Raw genomic sequence first — 27,245 nt, forward strand, 5'->3', positions numbered from 1 at the left:
TCGGTCTCCGCTAAGACACTAAATTTCTGCAACCTCCTTTTGGGATAAGATGAATGAGACCCTCCGAGAATGAGTCCGGCATCTCACCCGAGTCCCAAACACCCTGCAGAGCTATGGTGATGTAATCCCCAATCTAATCCCAGAAAATAATAAAAAAAGGTGCAAGTCCATCTGACCCTGGACAACTACCCTTATGAAGGACAGTAAGAGCAGTCCTGAACTCTATGTTGGTGAAGCGTACATCAAGTGAGACTCTCATACCTTGATCCACCAACATAGGAATATGCTGCTAAACAATCTGTCTAGCATCATCTCTGGCCTGTGAATCAAGATCTGCAGTCAGAAGGGAGGCTTAGTAATCTGAAGCAATCTACAAGACGGCATCTGGATGTGTTTGAAGTACCCCGTCTGAGTCAACAAGCTGCGAAACACTCTCTCTACTATGTCTAGGGCCAAGAGTAGAGAAGAACTGCTTGTTGACTCTACCTCCGATCTGCGTCTAGAAAGACTCTCTGGCGTGAAAGGCATACTCTGCTCTCTGATCTAAAAGTGTCTGCTGATGAGCCCTTGCTACAGCAAGGCGCTCCTGAATCCAAGCATCTGTAGGCTGTTTCTGCTCCTCTCTCTGGAGAGCTACCAGTTGCTAGCGAATGGCAATCTCTCACCTGCGAATCTCATCTCTCCTGATACCAGCAACAGAATGATAAAAGCTGCTAATGTCAGTGAGGGCTGCAGCCCCATCTGACGAGGACGACTGCCCACCCTGCAGGTGAGAAACCCAAATCTGTAGCACTGCCTCTGTGAGGCCCTCCTCTGCATAGAAGGCATCTGGAATCCTGATACTGGCAGAGCGGCCTCTCGCCCGAGGCTCTGAAACCACCAAAACAACCAGAAATTGATCTGAAGTGGATACCCCAGCGCTGATGCATACTGTCCCACCTCTGTCCAATGCCCAATCATCCACATAAAATCTGTCAATCCGTGCGTGAATAGGCATCCTTACTCTCCTGTTCGACCAAGAAAATAGAAGAGATTGTGGCTGAGTGTGAAAAGCATCATCATACCAAGCATCTCTGCACATTCAACCATGTTGAAATCGCCCCCAATGATCCAAGAATCTGCAATATGGGACTAAGAGAGCAACTCTTCCAAAGGAGGGCACGATCCCCTCTGAAGTTGGGTGCATAAAGGTTACGAAAGCCAACCTTACGCTCACCAATCAGCAAAATAACCCACTGTGCTCTGGAGGGGACTATGACTCCGTGTCCAATGACCAAGGGGAGCATCGAAGAAGAGATAGAAATGCAAATGCCTCCCCTAGTGCCCAAGGCAGGTGACAAAAAACTATGGCCAGAAAGAAGCTTACCTGACTTGGCACAATCTCTACCATCCAGCTTATGCAGTTGGAGCATAAGGATATCAATGGGGCCACCTGAAATACTTGGATGGAGTTGGTTACGAATCAACTGCCTACGGCGGCGATGGAGTATACCATTGAGGCTCTGAACGTTCCAACTAACGATCCTCATCGACGAGAGGAAGAGGCCGGGTGAAAGGCCCTACCCGACCTGGTGGTGGAGAAAATCCTCTCCTATGAAAGAGTCCTCTTGTCAAGCAGAGGGAAATCAACTAGTGAAAGAAACCCCACTCCAACAAAGGGGGAAGCCTGTCCAACGGAATCCCAATAACCGGCTCCCCCAGGGAAGAGGGTACAAACTCCTCTGTTTCTGCTAAATTTGCCAGTACTGCAAAGGAGTTTCTATAAGAGGGTACTGGCATAGGAGTGCAAGGAATCCCTACACTCGAGGGAGTGGGAGAAATAACCCCCTTACCTCTATCAAGAGGTGAAGTGTGACTAATAGAGGGAGGGGGCTGATCAGGAACATCAGTGATAGGACCTGAAGAGATGGGTTGCCCCTCTTGATGAGCAAGTGGGGGGACTGGGGCAACCAAATCTATGCTTGAAACAATTATAGGAATATCACCTGCCTGTAACTGAGAATGGTCCGAGGTGCCTCGTAGAAGTAGCGGAGTGTCAGCAACCCTCAAAGGCATCCAATGGGGGACGATAGGAGTAGGACATGCTGATTGTTCTGTGCGTGCTGAAGAAGAGGGTCCAGGTCTAAGGGCTGGTCCCGAAGGTCCTGGGCAAGAAGGAGGGGCCCTGGTAGTGCGTGTAGAAGAAGTAGGACGAGAAGCCGGTGTAAACCGTTTGGGCCTTTTCTTTTTCCTTGGGCAATCTCTGGCGAAGTGCCCAAGGGTCCTGCAAATCCTACACTGACCCTGTCTCCCAGTAACCTCGATTCTCTGTCGAAAAAAGGAATCATTTGGTCGCTGAAGCATAATGTGATCATCTGTAATATCAGGGTCAGAGACGATGACCGTGACTCGTGGCACCCCATCTGATCTGACAGCCTCTGCCGCTGAAGAGGCCATGCCAGGGAGGGGAGGGATCTCAGTGACCAACCCAAAAGTGGCTCCTATGGACGGTAAGAGTCGATGGTAAACCTGAGGAAGGCTGGGGAATCTGATGAAAAGTGAGGTAACCCTGCTATCTTCCTCTATCGGATCGAAACCCAAAGTGAAGGGTGTCAAAAAGATCCTCTTGGAGCTCAATGCCAAAGGACTAGCCTTGAGTACTGAACCTGCTGACTCTGGAGAATCAAAGACCACCTGGAAGAACCCTCGTCCAAGCAGACGAACATTGGTGAGGTGACCTGCGAGGTCTCCAGGTAAAGCCAAAAGCATCCAATCCCTAGCTTGTAGCCTGGAAGGGTGGGAACCGTGGATGCGAGCAAAGAGTGAGGTAGCGTCCTCATGCTCTGAATCTGTCTTGAGTTGCTGAAGCTCGTCTTTTGAAAAGGTAACCGTTATTGCAGCCGGTGGAAGCGGTCGAGGATTGGCTGAATGGGAACCCATTCGTCAATCAAGGTGGAAAGGCTGACACAAACCCAAAGATGCTCAGTCCGTCCGGAAACCTGCTGCCGGGAAGAGAGATTTTCTCTCTTTTTCTAGAGGGGGCTGAAGAGGGTGGAGGGGGGGGGGCAGGTAAGGGAGGGGCAGGGTAGGGAAGGAGGGGAGGGGGAGTGAAGGAGGGAGGAGGCAGGGGGTAGGGAGGGAGGGGAGGGTAGAGGGAGCGGAGAGTAGGGAGGGAGGGGCAGCGAGGGGTAGGCAGGGAGCGGAGAGTAGGGAGGGAGGGGTAGCAGGGGGTAGGCAGGGAGGGGCAGGTAGGGGGAGGGGAGAGTAGGGAGGGAGGGGAAGCAGGGGATAGGGAGGGAGGGGAGCGGGAGAGTAGGGAGGGAGGCGCAGGTAGGGGATCGGAGAGTAGGGAGGGAGGGAGAGGGGAGTGGGGGGGGTAGTGGGAGAGGGAGGGAGGGGAGCGGGAGCAGCAGGAGAGGGTGTGTTAACTTTAGTGTCCAGTGTTGCTGTAATTTCCTGTTTTACTGATTGGAGCTGACTTGTGACCAGGTCCTGGACTTTAGTCACCATCTGTGGTGTGGGTGCTCCTGTATTGTGTATCTGCAGTACCTCATGAATAATTTCCTGTTTTCCTTGTGCTTCCCATGCATCTGTTTTCCTCTCTAAAGCTGCAAGTCTGAGCTTGAGCTCATGGATTTCCTACTGTAAGTAATAAATATGCTCTTGTGGGTCTATCATTCTTTGCATATGGGGACGGCGTCTTTGCAAACACATAGGGGGGAGGCAAGGGGAGAGCTGCAATGGAGGAATATAGTGCTTTTGTCGGGGTCGAGACAAGTGTCTTGATCTTGGGGAAGGCCACAGGTGTCTTGGCATACCCATCCATAGTGGCCTGCATATATTCAGGCGCCCCTTGCTGTAACTAACCCCCAGGGTTGGGCTTTGGGGCTCAGCCCAAACCCTGGGGTTACGTGTCCCTTGCTAAGGCGGACGGTGACTTTTGGTGGTGGCGACTGTTGGCTGCTGCTACTGGTGGCTGAGCGGGTGAGGGAGGCTGAGGCGGGGAGGCTGAGCGCGTGAGGGAGGCTGAGGTGGAGAGGCTGAGCGGAGGGGCTAGCGGGAGAGGCTAAGGGAGCGGAGGGGCTAGCGGGAGAGAGAGGCTGAGGGAGGGGCTAGCGGGAGAGGCTAAGGGAGTGGAGGGGCTGGCGGGAGAGGAGAGGCCGAGGGAGGGGCTAGTAGGGAGGACAAAATCTGAGGAGGTTAGTATAGCAAAGGTGGTTCAATACTGGCAGTTGCTGGCAGCTTCTTCCATGACCATCTGAGGAGGTTAGTATAGTAGAAAAGGGTGTCACCCTTCTTTCCTAGCATATATACGGAGCATGGTGATAGCGCAGGAGAAGCGTGATCAATAAAGCTGCATCTATGATGGTAGAACTGCGTGTATTGCAGCCAGTCTCCTATTAGCCTGTGTGGCTGATTATCTGGAGTGACGTGTGGGTTGTCCACCTCCAACTATGTATCGAAATCTTCTTTCATTTCATGTTATAAGCCTTTTGTGGGCTTGAGATCTTTATCACTCTAAGCCTCCACAATGAGCCCCATAGGGATGCGTGGAGGTTTCTAGCTCTTAATATAGAGTCGTTTTGTGTGTTATCAGTCTCATCTTTTCGCATGCGAGCATCTCTTTGTAATTGTGAGATTGATACTCTAAATTGTAATTCCAACAACCCAGTGGTCGGGTGGTCTGCCACATCCCCTCCCCAAACTGAATGGGGACGGTCACGATGCTCCAACATCGTCCTTGCCATCTCCATCACAGTCCGGTTCTTTCTCTCTACAACTCCATTATCTCCTTGTATTGGCAAGCTCTCGCTTGATGCCCTTCTTTGCTCAAAATCTCTCAAAAGCATTAGTACCGAACTCTTCATCTTTGTCATCCCGAAGAGTCTGTATTGGCAATTGAGATCCTTCTCTATCAGAGCACACAAATCTCTGAAATAAGCGTAGGCTTGGTTCTTATGGAACAGAAAATACACCAGCTCAGAGTACGGGTCTACATAGATTCACATAGATCAATGTGAACTAACTCTAGAAGATCCTAAAACATCTTGTATGCTCCCGCATCATTGAGGGCTTTGCATGATTCAGCATCCGCATCTTCACTTCCAAGGAGACGCGCTTAATGGGTGATACCCAGTGCTTCATGTGTATAGAGAGGCCAAGTGCTCCTAGATTCCTTTGGCCAGCGTCATGTGCTTCACGTGATTGATCACTTGGGGTGTGCAATCGAGGAAGATGAGGGAGCGTACATGGGCATTTTGACCTGATCATACAACTATGCCAAGGTTCCTGCTCCTTCTGAAAGATGATGCCAAGGTCGTCCTCCTCTAGATTCAGCCTTGCAACTCCAACTTAAATGAAATCAGCCAAGTCATGGGACTGTAACACTGATTCCATCATAACCTTTTATATACCATAGTTGTTTCTGATGGTCCATTGGGAAAGTAGGAAGGATAGGGATCTTCACAGGCTTCTCAGCCATCTCAAGCAAATCTGCCATCTTGGGGGGTTAATCTTGCTCTTATGAAGAGAGAGTGGGTGGGAAAGAAAAGAAAGAAGAGGCTGCAGGCTTTTTGTAAGATGTCTGTCCACTGGGAAAGTAGGACAGATAGGGATCTTCACAGGCTTCTCAGCCATCTTAAGCAAATCTGCCATCTTGGGGGGTTAATCTTGCTTTACGAAGGGAGGGTGGGTGGGAAAAAAAAGAAAGAAGAGGCTGCAGGCTTTTTGTAAGATGTCTGTCTTTCAGTGACACTTTCTTCTGGCATCTTCTCCTTATCCCAACAGTCCACGCCTGCTTCGATCAGCAGCAAACACCGTCTGTCTTGTGCGCTCTCCCCTCTTGGAATCCATGCATTCCACCCAAAAATGTCATCCATATGACCATAATGCAATGTACTTTTTGAATTACAAAAGATAATAATTAAAACAATGGGGATGCATTATTTTATGTTGACTATTACGATGCTTAACTTATGCAAATAAAAAAGAAAGAAACTTACATGCTGGTCACATCCTCCTGCAAACTCCTTCTCTATCTCCGTTATGTGTATGTGGCTACAGTGGATGGAGGAAAATAACCATGGAAAAGATAACAGTGGGTGAATGAACATAGCAAGAATGGAATAATTGATGAAAAGGAGAATCCAAGTCCAAGGCTTCAAGCTACCTTGTGCTCTGATACCATATTAGAGATGTAGCAGAATGTATCAGAGAGAGAAGAAATGCGAATAGAGAGAAAAAGAATCGCACAAGAGAATGCAATAGAGATGTGCTGCAAAACTCTGCTTTACTTGCTAAGATACAACAAAGGGTAATAGTTCGCCCTATTTATAGACAGAGGCGCCTGGTCAGCTGAGTAGGACAGGCCAACTGGCCTGACCTTGTTGGATTGACCCGACCTAGTTGGCTGGTCAGTTGACCCAACCTGAGGGTTGCCTGACCCGACCCAGTTGATCGGGTGGTTGGCTGGCCTGACTGGCCCCAACTAGTCCTGCAATAGCTGGCAGTAAATAGCCTCTAACAGCCTATAACCAGCCCCTAACCAGGCACTACCATCAAGCCTTACACACAGCCCAAGTACCCTGGCAAAACCCCCACCTACAGCAGAATATCGGGGTGAGAAGAAGAGAAAACTACAACTATCTTGGGCAGGGACACCCATATAACAGCCCTCACTCCCTATTGTACAGACAGGAGATGACCAGAATTCTAACATGATGGACATCATTGTTTGTGTCTCTTTGAGGCTTTTGTATTGGCATGTGTTATATGTGATGAATATGCTTATGACTGTGACAACCAAGAAGCATAGACTTTTGCATTTGAAATTGCTTATACTTGCAGTCAAGTTGGATGGGGATCACTAGAATTTCATGCCCCTTTCAGGGAGCATCCTTCGTTGTCGCATGGTGGCAGCTGCACAAAAGTGTGATTAGGCAATATAATGCACAATTGCATGGATAGATAATGCAATCCTGGGTGAAGGGCCTCAAGAAGCTCATACATAGCATATTGATCAATGATAAGTACAAGGGTTGGCTAGCTTACTCTTCATGCAATGTCAACTACTCAGTTACAGCTCAAAGGCTAGACACGATTTGATAGTTCGACTACTTGGCACATTGGGGAGGCACATTGTGCTCATCATATTCCTTCAATATGCTGTCACGTATTGGCCAGCCAATTCACTCTGTTTGACATTTTTTGGGTGAATTTCAGGAACTATAAGGAGTTTTTATGTGGGCATGGATAAGAAATTGTAAGTATTCAGTAATAGGCCAAAACTTTAGTGGCACCAGTCTCCACCAGGCTGTTAGTTGACTAAATTCAGGTTCCTTTGGTTCGATTTGATTATGCAGGGGGAGATCCATACAATACAACCATCGAAGCTCTTTAATTTTGGGCGAGACTTGTGCAAGCAGAGCAAGTGCACACTTGATCGTCTGTTAAATCAAACAGTAGGGTCAAGTGTTTGAATGCCTCCTCCAATGTGGATGCTTGTGCCAAGCTGCTTGACTAATGGTGATGATGAATTTGCTTTGTATTCCCTCCCAAGTGGGCTTGGAGCACTACTTCCAAGTGGCTCTTCTACGATCATAGATGGCAGCTGCACCAAGCTGCTTCAAGCAAGAGAGTGAAGGCACATAAATATTCCAAGGACGAAGGAGGAATAGAGTAATGCCATGAACTTCCATAACTGAAATGAACTGAATAGCACTGCCTCAATGGTTGGAATGCAACTCCTAAAGAGCTAGAATGCTTCTCAAGCCCTGCTGTAGAAAAGGATAAATACAAAGGGTGGAAGACTCCATCTAGCTTCAAAGGGCTGAGCCCTACTGGAAGCCCAACAGTCCTATTGGGAAACCAGTAGCCTAATGGAGTCAATAGTTGCCGAGTGCTTTTAAAAAAAACAATGCTTACTAGATCATCTGCATACACAGGGGACACAGATCCTCTGCCTGGTGCAAAAAGATGCCATGAATATTTTGTCAAGATCGTTAATATGCAAAACATTACCCTGGAGTGGCCTAGTGCAGAATTTAGCTGCCCCAAATTGGCCTACGACAGTTGGGTGTTTCAAGTGTTGAGTGTTTCATGATTATTCTGCATGTGACTATGCTTCGGAATATAGTCAGTGCCAAGTTACCTCAATTTTTGATAAGATACTGATATGGTGACACCCAACAGAATAGCTTTGCATACATTGATTGTATGACTTCAAAATTCTAGCTCTACGCGAATTGGACAAAATATCCTGACCTGCACAATCAAAAGCTTTCTGTATGACTTCCAAGCTGGTGGTGGAATTCTTTAGTTTTCAAGTAATTCACTTTCACGTTTTGGTCCCAACAACCTATTGAACAACAATCTCTTATATCATTGTCCAATCTCTCATATATGTTTTTCACAGGGTTCTTTTTCCTTTGCTGAAAGATTCTAAATTATAGGGGACTTTCCTAGCCATTTTTGCTTTACGTTTGTTATTTGCCTTTTGTCACTGTCTAGCTTCATGGCATGTAGCTAACTGGTAGTTTACTTTATGCTTGAGACAGGATGATACTACTTGCAGCAGGATGGGTTGTCTTCCTTGGACTGTTCATACCTGTCCACTATGCATTAAAGGGACATGATCATATTCGGCAGATGTTGGAGGTTGGTAAAAGGTTTTTGTTGCCTGTTTGGGAGGCTTGTCACGCCAATCTTTTTGCCATGGTGGTTGTCTCTTCTTTTGCATTGTATGATTGTAATAATGAGTCAAATAAGACACACGTCTTTTGTTCAAACACTTTTAATAACTTCTCACAATGGTCTGTAAAAAGTCCATAGACTTTGTTTAAAGGCTTTGAAGAAGTCAAGTTCTCATTTAATCGTATGTTAAGTGGCATTTATTGGATTATAGACTGCCATGGAATGGTTGTTGATGTTGGAAAATACTGCAAATACATAAATTTGCATGATGTTTTGCAACTGCATTTACCATCATGGCATTTACTGTGGAAGATTTATGCCATGGCCATCTACACTTGTGGTCATCCAGGACTACCTAGACCTGGCCTGCAGGCATAGCCATGGGCTTTCCGCACCAGCAGCAGACAACAAAGAAAGTAAAAAAAGACACAGTCGGTTTTTGAGCAAAAGTCCGTGCGCTGATTTTTTTGGGCAACATTGGCTTCGATCTGGTCAAATGGCAAATTTGACCAGGCCAACATGGCCAACTTGTGGAGGGCAGCAGCCTGTATATAGGGGCCATTGACTTCCTCATTTCAACATCAGCTTCAATAACACTTCAGCCTTTCGCAGTAGCTCAGTCTCTAACAGCAATCCTATAGTGTGCAACCGATCTCTCTCCGAGTAGAAGGATGCCCTTTGTGTATATGCTGCTCGTTTCATGTTTAACTTGGGGCCCGTGAAAATGTACTCAAAGTATACATAAGAGGCTATCTAAATTGGCTCCTTTGAAGCTGAGCCTCCTTAGTGTTGAAGATCATAACCTTGGTTTTATCGAAGTTGACCTTCGCATTGCGGCTCTCAAAAAAAACTTGCAAAGCTATTAGATGCATTTGCTGGAAAAACTCAATGATCATGCTCTGAGTGGTCTCGCCTACGTGTCCTGAGCTAATGCTCCCTGTGTCGGACAGCCTCATGGGTGAAAGTCGCCAGGCATCTCTGGTCTGGGTAGGACAAGAAGCTAGATATGGATCCGAAACCATCCCTAAAGAGACATTGATAGAGCGACCTCGAATCTCATAGTATACAGGGCAGCCGAAAGCAAAGTGCTCCTCCGACTCGATCTCTTGCTGATCACATAAAGTGCAGATGCGACCCTCTCAGGGTATGCCCTCAACCCGTCTACTCTCAATGCAAAGCCAGTGTGAGGAAACACGGAATTGCTCGATCGATATCCTTAAGGAGTGGGGAAGATGGATGCGTGTGTATCCTAATGGGTCAATGAAGCCCTCTACTGAAATCTACAAGCAATGGTTTCTTTGGAAGTTGAGCTTCACAGGATGCCGCTAGGTGCCAGCCAGGTCTGAATGCGTGTAGCTGTAAGAGATCCTCTTGGATAACCTGATTAAGCATTTTTAGAAGGCCTCGTCGGCCCATGATACAAGTTACAATTAAAAAAAGTAACTCATACAAGCCACTATGGGACGATTCAAATGGCTCGCTAGGGCCCTTTCTTTAGTGCTACACTGAGAAACTCAAAAAACTAGTACATAAGATAGCAAAAAACTCAGAAATCCTGAGATGACAAGAGATGTGATTGAAAGTTATCTATGATCCTGGTGCCATGCAGCTCTTTGATAGGATGCGGAGATATCTCATATCTGTCTTTGCCGGGTTGTCTCTCGTAGAGCGGTGGGGGGCACAGTCTTCGTGGTCTCTGTATCCAATGGGCAATATCGAGAGTGACACCTCCACTTTTACAATCCCCTGTGAGTAAAGCTGAGATACGCTGAACCTCCATCGTGCATGCTGTGTTCACCCTCTGCACCATGCGTGGTCTTTGTCTCTCTGGCTCCACAACTCTACGGCATCTCTTCCTGCTGATGCACTTTGCTCTCATATCAGCTAGCTACTCCTCGTCCACTCCACTTTGTCCTGGGGCTGACTTAAATATGTAAAAGTCTATGACGTGTTGTGCTTGGTCTATCTTTGTCTCGTGGCACCGTCACCTCTTGCTGTCTGGTCTTTCTTGGTAGGATCTCTTTGTGTCGCCGCATCTCAATCATATAGAGACCAACGCAGGCCTGGTCATGAAAATAAATCAATCGAGGGAAGGGCCCAAAATTGTGCCCCTCTTGGAAAAGGCAATGGTATAATCCACGGGTTAGTGGGAAAATGCATACCTCTGTCTCCACCTCCTCCAGTGTGCATAACCGATAGATTCATTGCTCTCTAGGTGTGCTTGCGGCTTGCCCTGCCTTGATCCTTTGCGATGGGGCAAGGTCCTACATGTGTCCAATAGCAATCCTCAATGCATGTGAGACTCGTCTGTCCTCTAGGTACTGGGTTCAAAACGTGGTCGTGATAGAGCTAGATCATGGTGGGGAACGCCTGGCTCCTCCCCCAAGTTCGTGCTGGAGTAGATCCAACCATATGATACGATTGATCTCATCTCCGGGTGGGACAAGGGGGGATAGGGCATCCAAACTGTACAGAAAGGGGGGGAGTTGGTCCATCTAAATACCCTGACTAGCAAACCATTTGGATATACGTGCATAAGAGGGGGTGCTAACCCCTCTATCTGCGAGTTGTATGGATGACTCTAGTATCAACAATTTGGCACTATGTGGAGGTACGTCATTGTCTGAAATATAGCATCAATATGGAATGGTGTCATGGCGTACTCTGCCTATACTATGTGATGAGGGACCGAGGGATTACCTCGAATCATCTGGGATCCAATAATCTCCTCGAATCAATTGTCGAGCCTCAGAAGGATGCCTCATACATAGTTGCCGGCCTCACTAGTGTATCAAAGAGCCATCCCTCTATCGGGTATCCTAGAAGTGTGATTGGAAGCACTTGTCGCTCTAGCCTGGCCATAGCTCCTTGGCCTCATGTAAGCCGTCCCTTGGCTGCATGAATCATCATGAAAACTAGTCCCATGAAGACTGCCCCTAGGTAAGTGTAAGACTGCACTATCTCCAATGGCTCCCCTTGGTAAGGGAAATTGTGTCGATGAAGTACTGCCCATGAGCTGTTGAAAATCATGACCCTGGTCTTGCCAAGGTTGACTGTCAAGTCTCTGTCCTTGCAAAACATCTCTAGTACCTCTAGGTGTCTCTATAAGCCTGCTAGTGAAGAGGATATGGGGACTATATCATCGGCGTAAAACAATATATGTATGATCAAATCAGCTAGGTGTGATCCCTCATCTCTTAGGCGGTCAATGAAGGCCGTGATCTCATCACTGTAGAGCCCAAAGAGTGTCGGTGAAAGCTGGCATCCTTACTTCACTCTGATCATGCTCTTAATCCTTTGTGATAGACCTCTTGGGGCACGTACTCTCCCTTTGACCGACTCATGTAGACTCATCATCCCTCAAATGATGACTCCTAGGATCTACATTTCTAGAAGCCTCTTAATAATACAAGAGCGCGGGACTGTGCAAAAGGACTTCCAAAAGTCTACAAAGCAAGCGTAGATTTTATGGGATCTCATTAGGGGAAATATGGACTCAAAAAGGACCTCTTCCTTTAGGGGCTTAAAAATATGGATTAAGCTCTTGGCCAATGAGGAGGCTCAAGCATTAAAATAATGGAGGGTTTCTTCCTCCTCCTCATTGGTGGAAGTGAATGGTCTCCACCCCAAGTTATTGGAATTACCAACATAAAGGGCCTTAGGAGAAATCGTGACTTTGTATGACGGTTGGATCATATTTGGTCTAATGGTTGGCAAGCCCTTTCATCTCCTCAGTCACATCCATTGGATTGTGGATGATCTAATGGACACGATTGAAAGTGGGATAAGAGCATATGTGTGATGTTGGATCGTTGCTTGATCCAACGGCGGAGATGGATTGTCGTGGGCGGTAGATTGGCCTTTCGAGATGCGTGGCGAATGCTGGCTTTTGCGTTAAGGAGAGCCCTTGGAGGCCTGTTGGGTAATGATGGCTTGGAGACCGCGTGGCGGAGGCTGGCCCCTGCATTAAGGAGAGCCCTTGGATGGGACCTAAGATCCAATCATCCACAAGTGGCATGATACGCACCCCCTTGGATGGGAGGATGGATCCAACGAGAAGGTGCTCTTTGCAAAGATCTACGGTGTATACTCGCGACCCTTGGTCAATTGGAGAGACATTTGATCAACTGAGGATCAACGTTCAAAAATAAGCGCTGCATGCAATGCATTAGATCAGGAATCACGATCTATGATGGAAAAATAGCGTTGAATGCAAGCCATTAGATGCCATTTTTAAAGTTAAAACATAAGTCAACCCTCGTTATGACATGCCAAATTCCATGGACATTGGATCCTACGCAAGAGAGAGAGATCAGCACCTACACAGAGGCACAGGGACATCAAGCTTTGGAACAGGCTGGGTTTTGGAGGTAGCACTCTACTCTTGAGCACATCTTCACTCTATGGGTCATCATTGAGGAGGCGAGATCGCATCAGGGGAAAAATGGACTAAAAAATGGCCTCGTAAGGGAGAGATTAAGAGGTTAACTCCTTCCTCTTAACTCCTTAATCTCTAGGGGACCACTTGTGGTAAAGGGAGAATTTGACATGTCATAACGAGGGTTGACTCCCCTGTATTGGCACGATGGTGGTGAAACTCCAAGCAAGAGGGAAGTTGTGGCATACAAGATGATTGAACACCTGTGCTAAGATAGGGGTGAAGACCTCCTGTCCATGTGCAAAATGCTCAGTCCATAGCCCCTCATGGTCTTGAGCTCTCCGGTTGTGGAGCCAACGCAATGCAGCCTGCACATTCAATGTGGTGAACAAGATGGATGTAGTGGCTATGGCAAGGATGACATATCAGGTGGTGCATGGATTGGGACGTCATAGAGTGATGTCGTATATGTGTGTCAGACACCCAGGTCCATAATGGGGATAGTGGTTTCTCCTTGGAAAGAGCGAATCACATCATTTGGCTTATGCGAGAGGAAAGCCTGCCTCTTACGGTGCATAAGATGATGCATTCAAGGGGAAGTAGATCCACATCTGTCATGCATGCTCTTGTTGGGGGATCTTGTTTGTACATGCTCTTAGGTCACCACTTCTTGTGAATAACAAAGTGCACAATCTCATCTTGTGGCATCGATCATGCGGCTTACCTCACTCTAGATTTAATGAGACGATGTTCAAAGCTGGCCCATGGCTATCTGTATTGCTTGTGAAAGGTTGATCTAGAAGCCTATGAAACAAATCTCAGTCAAGTGAAGCAAATTGTCTCTCATGATGCGACCTTTGCATCTATAGAGAAGCATAAGACAATCAAATTCATTGTAGCCCTTGCCATTCATCATGGCTGACCTTTTCATTAAATAAATGTAAAAACCACTCTTCTTATCGATGATCAGAAAGAGAAAGTTTCTATGGATTAGCCTCATGGATAAGGAAACAGATAACTGTATGTTTCTCTGTCTGAAAAGGATGGAAAAGAGCAGTTTTTTTTTTTTGGGCAAAAGAGACTTCTATTAAGTATTAAAGAAAAGCTGTTAGAGCAAGCTCCATACGGGATACATCATGCAATGCACGAAAAGCTCAAGAGCCAAAAAGAAAGGATTGAGGCTGATAGTGCCATCTCAATCCGGTAGAAACCTCCGAGAAAAAGGGAGAACCTCTTCAAACTCGAAGAAATAAACTTCTAGAAGAGGCTGCCCGTGAAGGGCCCTGCATGCTAGCCCATATGGCTATCAAAGTGTGAACCGTGTCAGACCAAATACCCGTGAACACCTGTAATGGGTGTATCTGGGTGCCATCCAAGGCCTCAGTACATCTGGCTCTTCAAATGTGCCAAGAGGAAATGCTAGCCAAAATCTCCCAAGAGGTGTCCACTGAAACATGAGAAGCTGTGAAGGGAATAAGTGGTACATCTTGTAGAGAGCAGGGCTCTATCACCTCCCGGCGGACCGAGAAAGAAAGAAAGAAAGAAAGAGTTTATTAAAGTCTTCGGGAGACCGTGAAGGTCTATGAGACCAAAGATAACTGATACAATGAGCATAACGGTGGCGATCTCAAAACGGGCCAGCCAACCGTTTCTACAAAAAAGAGGTTATGAAGGACGGTGTGTCTAGTCCTGATACAAAAAATATGTTCTACCTCCAGATGATACAAAAAAGAAGGGGGGGGCACCAAAAATGGGGCAGAGGGGGGAGATACAATATATATGCGCAAATGGTGATCGTCAGAGACCAATCATAGAGAGTGCCCAAGAAGAAGGCTCACCCTCATAAAACACCCGGGGCCCGGTAAGAGAGAACCATGCGACCGAGCCCCAAGTCATGAAGAAAGGGGAAGTGTGAAAGATGCTGAGTATCCGAGCAACCCCTTTCCAAACAGTCCTCGCCTGACTGCAGTCCCAAAGGCAATGTCGCACTGACTCCTCTGCAGAATGGCATCGAGGACAAGTGGGATCAGCCCCAAATCGTGATTTCCACAGGTTCAATGCAATCCCTCGATGAATAGAAAGCCAAAAGAAAAGAGTGATCTTTCTATTTCTGAGGGATTTCCAGAGCCCCCTCCAGAAATTTCTACGCAAGTCTGCGGTGATGAAGAAGCTTTCCCAATGGGGGGCTCTGGAGGGAATCCAACCCCTACTGTTCAGCTGAAACCTCCTGGCATTACCAACCGTGAAACGAAAGAAGGGAATCCCCCTCTCTCGGTGTCCATGATCTATCCATTCCCACTCTCGTGGGTTCCACTGCAAGCACCTGATAGGTGCACCTCCATATAACCACAACCTCCAGGATCCCAAGGCCAAGAGCAGAGGGTCGGGGTCTAAGTACCACTGCAAGCCCACTCCAAGGTCCACAAAACCAGCAATCCTGACAGGCTGAAAGGCAACCTCAAGAAGAATGCCATCCTTGGATGTAGAAAGTAAACCTCCATCCCCAACATCAAAGACCAGTGTGTCTTCCTCGAGACCTCGGAGAGCGATCACCTGTAAAGGAACTGATGTCCTCGAAAAAGCCCCCATCCAAGTGGTGGAAGTAATAGGCAGCTCAACTATCCATTCCACCGGGATGGCTGCATCTATCTGCTGAATCCTGCGTGCTACCCCTCTGAGGTGACTCACGGACTGCAGTCTCTGATCCACAGGTAGCCTAATAAAAGATTTCCAAGTGCCTACTGTGTAGGCGGGGCCTCTCTCCCATTTAGACCACTGCATGTAATGGGAAGTGCCCAGTGGTTTGGCATGCTTGTCAAGAATACTATCATTCCAAATGATCGGCTGCCTATCAATCTCTTCGACGGTAGAAGGTGGAATCCTTCGAAGAGTGTTCTTGAAGTTCCCCCAAGCTTTCAGGATGGCAGTCATGAGAGGAGAGGCCGGAGATGTGAGAGGGGCTGATGTGAAAATCCATCGAGGGCTGTCCACCCAATCATCTCCCAAGGTTGGTGTGCAAGCCTGAATGCGTCCAAAAAAGAAATCCTTCCAAGGTTCTTGCCCAGGCATGAGTCCCCTCACCACCACCTTACAAAGCAAAGCCCTACACTGCAAGTCCGGGTCAATGACATTAAGGCCCCCTTCACATGTAGGGAGAATAATAGTCCCCCAGGCCACCCTTGCTGCAACATCTGCTGTGCCATCAAGTCCACTCCATAAAAAATTCCTGACTGGTCAAATGAGCTGAGTGATGCAATCCCTAGACCGGCACCAGCAAGAAGACACAAACCAGGAGGTGGCCAAGAGAACCTGGTTCACTACCACAACTCTAGATGCAAGGTCGAGTTTGGCAGAGCTCCAGAAAAGGAGCTTTTTCCTTATACTTTCTAGTATTGGGGCAAACTGCTGTGCTGGAGAGATGTCCAATCCATCTGAAAATCCAAACCGTAGAAGAGTGCCCTCAAGAAAACCCCAATCTACTCTATCATAGGCTTTCTCGAAGTCCAAGAGTAAAACTGCTAGCCTCTGTCCACTTTGCATAGCCCACTCTGTGGCTTCCCAAAAGGAAAAGATATTATAAAAAATGCTCCTGCCATGCACAAAGCCTGTCTGAGTATCATGGATGAGATCTGGAAGAAGGGGCTGTAGTCGGATGCTGATCGCCTTGGCAAGGATTTTGTAAAGAGTGCCCAAAAGAGTGATGGGTCTCCAATAGGATACAAAATTCCTGTTGCCACCTTTCGGGATAAGGTGAATGAGTCCCTCGGTCAGTGAGTCAGGCATCTCGCCCGAGTCCCAAATGCCCTGCAGGGCTGAAGTAATATGATCACCTATCATATCCCAAAAGGCTATAAAAAAAGAGGGAGTAAGACCATCGGAACCAGGGCACTTGCCCTTATGAAGGGCAGAAAGAGCAGTCTTGAATTCTGTGTTGGTAAAGCGTGCATCAAGTGAGCATAACATCTCTGGGGTGACCAACATAGGTAAACTCTGCCAAACTTCATCTCTAGCCACCTCTCTGGCCTGTGAGTTCAGATTTGCGGAAAGAAGGGAGGTATAAAAATCTGTCGCTAAATGCATGACGGTCTCTGGATGGGACTGCAAAACGCCGTCAGACTTAATAAGCTGCCTGACACTCTCTCTACGCTGTGAGAGGAGCAGCAAGCTACTCCAAGAAGGCATATGAGACAACAGGAGGTGATGGCTCCAGATGCTCCCACGATTGGAGAAAAGAAGGCTACATGCACTAGTAGCAGTAGCTTCGAGAAAGGAGGCCAATGCCTGGGTAATAAATGATTAGACTTATGTCTACAAACCCCTAGTCAAACAAGTAATGATATCGGCCTCTGTCTGACAGCATTTTGGTGCATCATTTGGCATGTGCTCCCCTATCTCTGCCTCATGCATATCAGAGAGAATGCATAGTCTCACACAGTAGTGATGTCAATCTCGTTCTCTACCTCAATTTAGAATTTGGTGGGATGATGTCCGAAGCAAGGCCATGGCCATATGTATTGCATAGCAGAGATGGATCTGTTTTTATCTTGGTGCTTAAATGAAGCAATACTTGGTGAAGTGAAGGAAACACTCTTTTGTAGAATGTCATTTCTATGGCACGTGGCTGTGACGGGGAGATCCATGTCCACTGAATGTACATCTGCCATAGATTGTCTTTATGACTTGATTAATCTCTTGCTGTGTGAGGTGTAAAAGGGGGGAAAACTACGTGAGCAATATATATGTATTGAGGGTGACACATATGGCAGCCCATGCATCGAGGACTTCTCATCCCCCTCAGTTGCGAGTTGCATGGATAATGAGAGAGCCCTCCTTGGTAGCCTCTGTCTATCCTCATGATCTGGCCATATTGTCAAACAGGGTCAATGATGGTGAACTCTATGAGCATGATATCATGCAAAGTGCATCTCAGACCCTCCTTCTAGCAAAGCACGTCCTATGTATCAAGGCTGTTGGTTTCATGGTCAACCTGAGGATTATGTGAAAATCCAGCTCAAGTACGTACATAGTCACAAGAAACGTTTCGTCTGTTTCGCCGTTTCGCTGTTTCGACAGGTTTTGTTTCGTTTCGTTTCGTGTTGTCAGACGAAACGGATAGGTTTCGAATTGATACTTAATATATACCCTTATAGGTACACAAAGATATGTTATATTTAAGTTAGAGTGAACAAAGAGAAATATAAAGTCAAGATACTAAAAGGAAATTCAAAACATAAACACCTTGGATTCTAGAAAAAATGGGGCAAAAACGTTTATTTTGATTTGGGCGAAACAAAGGTTTCGTTGAGAGCGTTTCGTCCTATTTCGAAACGTTTCGTCTGTTTCGCATTTCGAGGTTTCGAAGAGGACGAAACGGGTTTTCATGTGACTATGAGTACGTAGTCGAACCCTGTTAGTGTTCCAGATCATGATGACCTTGCCAAGGTTGACCTTCACATGCATGCCTATCACAAAATTCTTGTGGAGCTGCTAGGTGCCCCTATGAATACTCTCCGTGTTTGATTTTATCATCAACATAACGTAGGATGGGGACATGAGTTTACTAGTCATGATCTTTCTCCTAGAGTGTCCACAAAATAGCTCATTTGTGTCGAATCCAAAGAGGTTAAGGGATAAGGGGCACCTTGCTTCCCAACAAGTGCCAAAATAAAGTAATCTATAATGTTGAAAATCTGGAGTCATGAGATGAGGCAAGCTCATGGTATAGAGTTGAATGCCTTTTCCTAAGTCTACAAAGCAAGAGTATACTCTGTATTACCTTTTGTGAGTGTCCAGTCTTCTGAATGAGAGCTCTAAGAGTGAAAATGTGATTCAGGATGGAATGATCCCCTTTGAATTATACTAGTCCTCTAATTCTTGAGTATTCTTATAACTGGGTTGTCCATTGAGACATTGGCCAATTAATATTGCTCTTCTCTAAGAACTTGTTGCTGGCAATTAGGCCATTGAGATGAAGCCATGTGAGTTTATCTAGTATTTTAAGAGCTCAGAAGGTGTAATAATTTTATTATGGTGCCAAAGAAGGCTAAAGCTAGCTCTATCATGCTGATGACTGCAGAGAGGTCTGGTTGAGTTTATATGTAGTGTTTTTGTAGCCTCTTGGACCGGCGTTGTGAAGTACCATGGACCTCGCCCCAGCCGAAGGCCAAAACAGGTAAGTTAATTCCTTGAAGATACCTATCTCATGTCAACCATGTTAAATCACGATCAATCAATCATGCTCACAAACAATCAATTCTTGTTTCAAAAAATGCAGAAAAAGGACCTGTTTGTTGTGTATGGCAGGTTTTTGTAGCTAATCACACTTCCATGATCGACTTCATCATCTTGGAGCAAATGACTGCTTTTGCTGTCATCATGCAGAAACACCCTGGATGGGTTGGTGAGCTGTCCTATCCCTCCACCAAACTTCTGAGAGCTACAGTTTGCAATAATGTATCCATTGCTGATACTCCATATTGTCACCAATAATCTGCCTCCTCCATTTGAGATTTAAGAACAATTTCATTTTTTTATAATGATGTTAGTAATGCTGCAGATGTTAATATAGTCAAGTACTGAGAATTTGCATGCATATTTAATTGTGACTTTAAAACATTTTGTTGTCATTGCACTTGCAGGATTGTTACAGACGACTATCCTAGAAAGCCTTGGCTGCATCTGGTTTAACCGTACGGAGTCAAAAGACCGTGAAGTTGTGGCCAAAAAGTGAGTCAAAATGGAAGTTAGCAGTTCTTGTAAGATTTTGAATGGCTGGATTTCAATAGGATTGGAATTCTCTGCACTGCAGGCTGAAGCAACATATAGAAGACCCAGAGAACAATCCTTTGCTTATATTTCCAGAAGGTACCTGTGTAAACAATGAATATACTGTGATGTTTAAAAAGGTACGTTGGTGATTTTCAATGCATAAAATTTGTGACCTGCATTATGAAATGCTTGTTAACTGAGCAAATTGCAGAGGATCCTCTTAGGATGTTAACTTCATGCAGGCCGATATTTAAATACAGTACATATATGTATGCCTGTTTGCGTCTGTGCACACATGCACACATGCAAGGTGAAGGCACAACAAGAGCAGACAAGATGAATAGATCGTATGAAGATGATGTGTACTCTAATCTTAGACCTGTCCATGGTGCATTAAATTTTGGTGATCGCCTCAAAAAAACTTGTGGGAATATGCATCTTCCTGTGCCACTAAGTAGCCCATTTCCCTACAGCCTTACACATATCCTCCCTCAACTAATCATCCACCTTCCCATGAATGCGTGATGAGGTGTAGAGGGAATATTATCTTTAAAAAAAAATTGTTACCTCTTTTTTCTTTTCTTTTGTTCTCTCTTTTATTTTCTGTGTAGATTTTTGGACTTTAGAACGACAAAAAATCTTAATTTGTACGATTGGATATATTCTGGTCTTACAAAGGTATATATATGGATGCAATATGATTTCCACTATAGTACCAACAGTATCACACAAGGATACACATACAAGCCAAACCTTTAACACAAGCTCTTTACGAGTACATCTCAACCAGTTACGTGTCACCAGCTGGAAAGAACCACGCATGTGATGTGAACTGCTTAGAGCATCTAGGCGAGCGGCCTTCTACGTCACCCCTTACGTAGTGCGCACACACAAATAAACTTGGCTTGTGAACATGTAGAAGATCTAAGGGAGCCACATTGCTGTAGCGATTACCCTGTACAAAACCCATTTAACATGGCTCGAGAACATTTAGAGGATCTAAGTGACTTACTTGCTATAGCCATTACCCCACCATACAAAGCCCATCTTTACTCCAAATCCTAAACGTTGTCAATACATATGTAAAAGCATAACAACAAATGGTACATGAAAAAAGTAAGAGCTGCAACTGCTATTGCCAAAAGGAGAATTGATAATATAGGGCATTGCCATCTACAACATCTGTTAAGCAATGCTAAACTAATGATCAATACCTTAGTACGAGCATGGTAAAGAGAAATCACGTGTTGGCCAATACCAAGGAACTCTAAAGCATGGTAGCCTTAGTCTACCTGAGCTATTTAGGCCTAATAAAATTAAGAAAGAAAAGTCATCATGCAAGTCCCCATTCAGAAAGGCTATTTTAATGTCCAATTGATGTGCTTTCCAGCCACAATGAGCAGCCAACAAAACAACACCCTTGATGGTGGTCATCTTGGAAGTGGGGGCAAAGGTTTCATCATAATCTATCTCCTTGTGCTGAGAATAGCCTTTGGCAACTAACCTTGCCTTGTAGTTATCAATGGTACCTTCAGATTTCCTCTTAAGTTTGTACACCCACTTAGTCCCAATAGTCTTTTTGTCAATAGGTAGATCCACTAAATCCTATGTGTTGTTTTTGTGGACTGAATCCAACTCTGCATGTCTTTAGCATCCTCAAGCTGTCAGGTTCTTCTGCTTCAAACAATGTGCTCATCCATGCTGAATCAGCGTATTGTGCTCCTTGTGAACCTCTTGAACCAGCCCTTGTTCTACTAGAGAGGGGAGCTGATAGCTTACTGTCTTGCAAAGTGTGCATAAGCCACCGGTTTCTTGTACAGCTGTTCTCTCTTCTCTGACAAATTCTTCCACATCATCATGTGCTATAGGCTGTTCATGACCCTGATTTGGAGCATCCAATGTCTGCATAAATAAAGCTGACATCGAGGAAGAGATCAATGAACATGCAGCTAGACGTGATAATGCTTTGAAATCGGAATTGGGGGACTCCCTGAAGGATGGTACAGAGAGGAGGACTCTTTTAGTGATACTCTAGCACATGTCCAAGCGGCCATGCCTAATATTGATTGGATGGTGGACAAGGATGAGGACCTTGATGATGAAGATGAAGCTAGAGCAACATGTATCCCACACTCTAAAGGCCACGCTATTATTACACTTAACTCACGAGATCTACTTGTCAAGCTTCTCCGACAATCCTACAAGTTAAAAGGGACCAAGATATGGATAACTTAGGAACTCACGCAAGCTAATTGAAGAATAAGGCAACTGAATTAGCCAAGGTCAAGGCTGCTAGGAAGGACGAAAAATGGACAGTATATCGTGAAGGCATAGCAATCATTAGAGAGTTTAAATCCAAATCGAAAGATTCTTAGTCTTAAACTAATGTATGGCTGATTGTTTTTTCAGACTGTTATGTAGGGACTCTAATTGGAGTTACTTTTTGGGACTCCTTGCGAGCTGCCATGTGCCCTCTCTAAGCAGATGTACTAGATGGTTTCTTGTTGTCCCATAGACCTATTGGTCTCCTGTGGACATTAATAGACTTTCTTTCTTTCTTTGTGAAATTTGAATCACGTGTGTGTGTATAATCATCTCAAAATAATGAATCTTTGAAATTCTAAGTGGATAATCGTCTCAAAATAATGGCTATTTGGAATTCTAAGTTTATTTATTAATAAATTCAACTGGAAATTGCGCTTTCACATAAGCATGACTTTCACAGAGACAGATCGGTCCCACTTAAAGCAACTGCAGATTCTAGTTCTTGTTTGAATGATCCAGACCAAGCCATCCGTCCCACATCATAATCCGCTAGCAAAGTTTTGGGTTGCCCCTTTACAGGTTGATGCAGTCCTCAAGGACTTCGGCACCACAACATTTGGATGGTGCAGATTGCCATGGCTGGCCTTGGCTTCATCAATTGCACTAGAACGAGAGGGGAACCAAACGAGCTGGTATGCTCGAACACACAGATGTTTGCAGGCTTGGGACTACATATGGACAGACTGTTGCTGTCCAGTATAGCCTTGAGACTCTATCTCTTCCACTCACCTTCTCGAGATGAACCAGGCCATCAAAGAGGTTTTTAGGCAGCTCCACACATATACGACTTGGCTAGCATCTCCTGAGCTTTCGATAAAATTAGCTTCTTTAGAGTTCAGTGCTTGCGGATCCCAAAGGAGAGGTTTACCAAACCAGTGGGCTATACTCAAATCCATCTCCCACATGCATTGAGGATCTCAATTGGGAAGTTTTGAGTGATGGATATTGACTCAAATCAGTGATGCATGTAGTGCAATTACTTTGATTATTCACACAATGAAATTCAAACTTGAAGAAGAAAGACAATCGAGATATTCGACAAAACACACCACAAGATACTTCTATTCATCAACAGCAAGAGCGCATCCCTACTGGGCTTGTTGCTCACTACAATATTGCTAGCCACAAAGGCTCTTGTCACAAAGACTCTGCCACAAAGGCTTCCCACACAACAACCACGAAAAACTGACCTGATCAATACTAATAGACCTCTACACACCGACTGTTGATTCCGCCTCTTCAGTACGTAACCTTGCTGACCCTGGATATGTCAAGAAGCCAAGAGGCAGACGTCCCTGCAGAAAACATGGAGAGCGAACGACTCTCATCACCCCCCTCGAGATCAGCGAAGTGGAGCCGACCGCCTTGGAGAGTACTAGAGCAAGGCAATCACCTTCTACGTAGGTGATTGCATGCAAGAGGTCCACGTGGACTCTCAAGCCCTAACTATTCTCTAACCTCATGAGGATGAAACCCAATTATCAGCACAAGGCAAGGGCATGTACCTAGCTGGCAAGATCAGGTCAGAGCAGAACCACGGATGTTTGGCTGTCTTGAGCAGGTCGGAGATGGTGTCAGCAAATGCGCAGCATGTCTGGGCTGTACATGGGCCAGGAAGCACTGGAGACGGCAACACAAGGCCGGGACAGTCCAGGGCAGTAGGTCCCTACATGGCGGGGGTTTGTGGGCAGGTGTAGGGCCTGCAACAGGGCTCTGAAGATGGCACAATATGGAGCAGGGTGACTAGAATTGAGGTCGGACATGGACAGGATGGTTGGAGCTGGCTGTAACCAGCCAATCAGGCCTGGTCATGGGCAGATCAAGGGCTGGGCTGTAGCATGGAAGTGTGGGCCAAGGTCCCTGGGCTGTTTTGTAGCAGTAAAGTTGGCGAGGGAGGGGCTGATTGGGTCGGCCATATCCCCCTCTCCTGGTTGATTTTTTGAGCAGGGCTTTAGCCCTATAAAAGGAGAGGCCTTGGGCCTCATTTTAGTATCACCTGGAGCAGCCTTCCAAGGAGCAGCAGATCAGCATCATTTGGGCCTCATCTAGGAGGAGAGAAGTGGCCTGAAGAGCTGCAGACTTGGCTTGAAGGAGGTGCCCACCTAGGCTGAGGTTCCAGACAGCAAGGTGAGAGTCTACATATGCTCAGTGGAGCACATGGGCTCAGAGATCTAGAGGTGACAGGCATTTACCAGACAACAAGGTATTGTATCTTGTCCAGTTTGTGGACAGACGGAAATGTAAAGTGTTGCTTCTATATTTGTCTCTGAGCACAATCTATTTGCTAGTCACATGAATGTTGTCAAGTACACACACTTGATGAAGCCTTGATTCCATAGTGATACACTTCCGCATGTGTGGTAACTATCAGTCTTCCGCTGCGCGATACCCAATGTGTGAGAGAGATCGGAAACCTTGGCTATCATTGTGGGTATAATGATGGATGCGGTGCTGCCGCATATTCAAATGGCAGACACTTCTTTCGAGGCCTAGGCGATGATATCTATGAGCTTGACAATGAGGCGAGAATGTTGGACCTCGAGACAGACTTGTTTAGCATGAGTATGGATGAAGGGGAATCGGTACATGAATACATCACCAAGATGAAGGGTGCGGGATCAATTGGTGGCAATTCGAACTCGACCAGGATGGCAAGGATGTTGCGGAATGCTCCCTCGGAGCTACAATAGTTTTGTGATTACGATGACTGCAGGGTGTAGGGCGGCGCTGGTGACTTTCAAAGAGCTCGTTCCATTGCTGCGGCAGCAAGAAGCTCGGGAAAAGAAGTACGATGGCATGAACGAGGATGACAAGGCCTTGATAGCTCAGGACAAGAGCACAGGCAAGGGCAAGGGTAAGCCTAGCAAAGGCAAGCCCAAAACTGACAACGGAGCGGACTCTTTCACACTGAGATGGAGAGGAGAAAACAGAGAGAACTGCAAGTGATATCAGGCCAAAACCCCACAAGCCTGTTGGGGAAAACATCTGCTGAACAAGCACTTGCGAGAGCGAACATCTGCCAAGCTATGGATAGAGCTAAGGCGTATGGGGATGAAAACCGATCCGCTAGAGAATTTAAGGAGGGAGAAAAAGTTTTTCTCAGAGTTCCTTCGCACTCTAAGTCTTTGACTGCAGGAGAGTATGCTAAGTTATCACCTCGATATTGTGGGCATGGTTCATTCTAAAAGGAATAGGCAAGGTAGCCTATAAATTAGAATTGCCACAGGGGTGTAAGATGCACCCAGTGTTTCATGTTTCTCGTTTAAAGAAATTTTTGCATACAGGTGACTCACTAATCGAGGGTGTTGTTTTGTTTCAGGAGATAGAGGATAATGCAAGACGCAAACCAACAGGAATCCTGGACCGAGGAACAATGCAAGTACGCAATCGGAAGATACCCACGGTGTTGGTTGCATGGCATGGTCTACCTCTATCAGAAGCTACTTGGGAATCCGTATACCAGTTACGGAGAGTGTTCCCAGACTTTATCATTGAGGACGCTGATGCTTGAAGAGGGAAGGAATGTTACGCTCAAGTTGAGGTAACATGACCTCGGAAGGGTCAGTCAACATTTTCCTTTAAAGGATCAATGTTTGTATTATATTTGTTTGGGCTTCATGTAAATGATCAAAAAGGAATAAAGGTCAAGGTCCTTGGTGAGGGTGACATGGCACTAGACTAGGTGGATCTAAGGCTAAGGGACCTAAATGCATGAAATGTGCCAAGGGGCAAATAGTTTTAATGATATCCCAAGAGAGGGGTAAATGATGCATTAAGGAAGGACCCTAATATGAAGACATGTGGCATACTAGATCCATCTAGGGAATTTTGGGGCTCGTTGGGAATAAGCAAGCTGAAGCTTTCACGTAATCTGATTCATTTCTGAGAAGCTTGCTACCACCCGTGATTTGACGTAACAAGTTAGGAGTAAACAAGTTTTAGTGTTAGAATCTTGAATATGTCGTTAGCTTGTGTGAGTGCCTTCTGTTAGGTGATTGGCCAAGGTGGGATTTACAAGCATGACAGGATGGCTCTAATACCATGAATGAAAGCTAAGGTGAAAGCCTTCTAGACTGGGCTGCCCCCCACACATTAACATGGGTAGGATAGATGCGCATATGGGTACATGTGCGCACGTGTGCACATGTGATTTGCTGCAATGAAAATGCCAATAATTTCTAGAATTAAAGCATACAAATGAATCAGTAAGTTAGTTGAGGAGAAAGAGCTTCTTCCTAGTGGTATCTCACAGGAGCTAGTGCTTCAAGGCCATTCTATGTGGCACAGTGGCACGATGTGCCCGATTAGAAATGATGAACTAGTTGTCTTTGTGCCCAATCACAAACACTTCCTTGCAGGTCACTGCACCATGGAGCCTCAGGACTTGTTCTTGCTTCGTATTCCGGCTCAGGACCCACTGCCTCCTTCATTGGAGAGATAGGCTTGGGAGGTGGTATCTAGTATTACTTTATGGCATATATGGTGCTTGAGAAGCGCTCATATCATCGGCACATAGACATTCATAGTAGCTGATATATTAGATTCCATTTGGGTAAATATCATTTTTACTATTTGGTGTTATTGGGAGAGACACACTGGGACATCTACAGCTGCTCGTGAGAGACTAGTTGCATTCAAGAGGACTTGGGATTGTTCCTTGTTTTTTGTTTTACTCCATATGGGAGAACCTGCCATTAGACACCACCCGCATGGCTCTTTGTTCATATTGTAGAGGCGAGGAATAGAGTTCGCAATCTCCCACCTCTTGTATATTTTATTTTGAATGGAATAAATACTTTTTATTAGTCTTAAAAAAAGGGACAAACATATGCAATAGATGCAATATCTTCATCTGGTTGGTTGCCCTAATGTGAGTGACATGGTGAGTGCGTGCTTGTGGCTTGTGTAACATGTGGCAAGGCCACTTGAGGTAGACCAATTGATTGGTGCCATGTGGCAACTACCCTTCATCCATATGGATGTATGTTGGGGCTTGCCACATCATGTGGTCCGTGTCCATGACATAACATCATGGATGTCCCAACCTAGGACTTAAATCTTTCTACCACTCTTCAATTAATCCAACCCCAAAACCACCCCAAGG

General features: G+C 45.8%; 1 protein-coding gene across 1 annotated transcript in view; it reads left to right on the forward strand.

Annotated features, from left to right (window-relative positions):
* The window catches only part of LOC147905234 (glycerol-3-phosphate acyltransferase 9-like), a 120,796-nt gene that overhangs the window by 51,938 nt on the left and 41,613 nt on the right, over positions 1-27,245 (forward strand). Inside the window, exons 6-10 of the mRNA XM_087379147.1 lie at positions 8,535-8,634; positions 19,125-19,220; positions 19,352-19,448; positions 19,687-19,774; positions 19,857-19,953. Coding sequence (XP_087235273.1) covers positions 8,535-8,634; positions 19,125-19,220; positions 19,352-19,448; positions 19,687-19,774; positions 19,857-19,953 — 478 coding nt within the window. The remainder of the gene's footprint in view (positions 1-8,534; positions 8,635-19,124; positions 19,221-19,351; positions 19,449-19,686; positions 19,775-19,856; positions 19,954-27,245) is intronic.

Source organism: Dipteris shenzhenensis, chromosome 1 (assembly GCF_047967505.1).
Source record: "Dipteris shenzhenensis isolate YYH24624 ecotype China chromosome 1, Dip_SZ_1.0, whole genome shotgun sequence".
Classification (NCBI taxonomy): Eukaryota; Viridiplantae; Streptophyta; class Polypodiopsida; order Gleicheniales; family Dipteridaceae; genus Dipteris; species Dipteris shenzhenensis.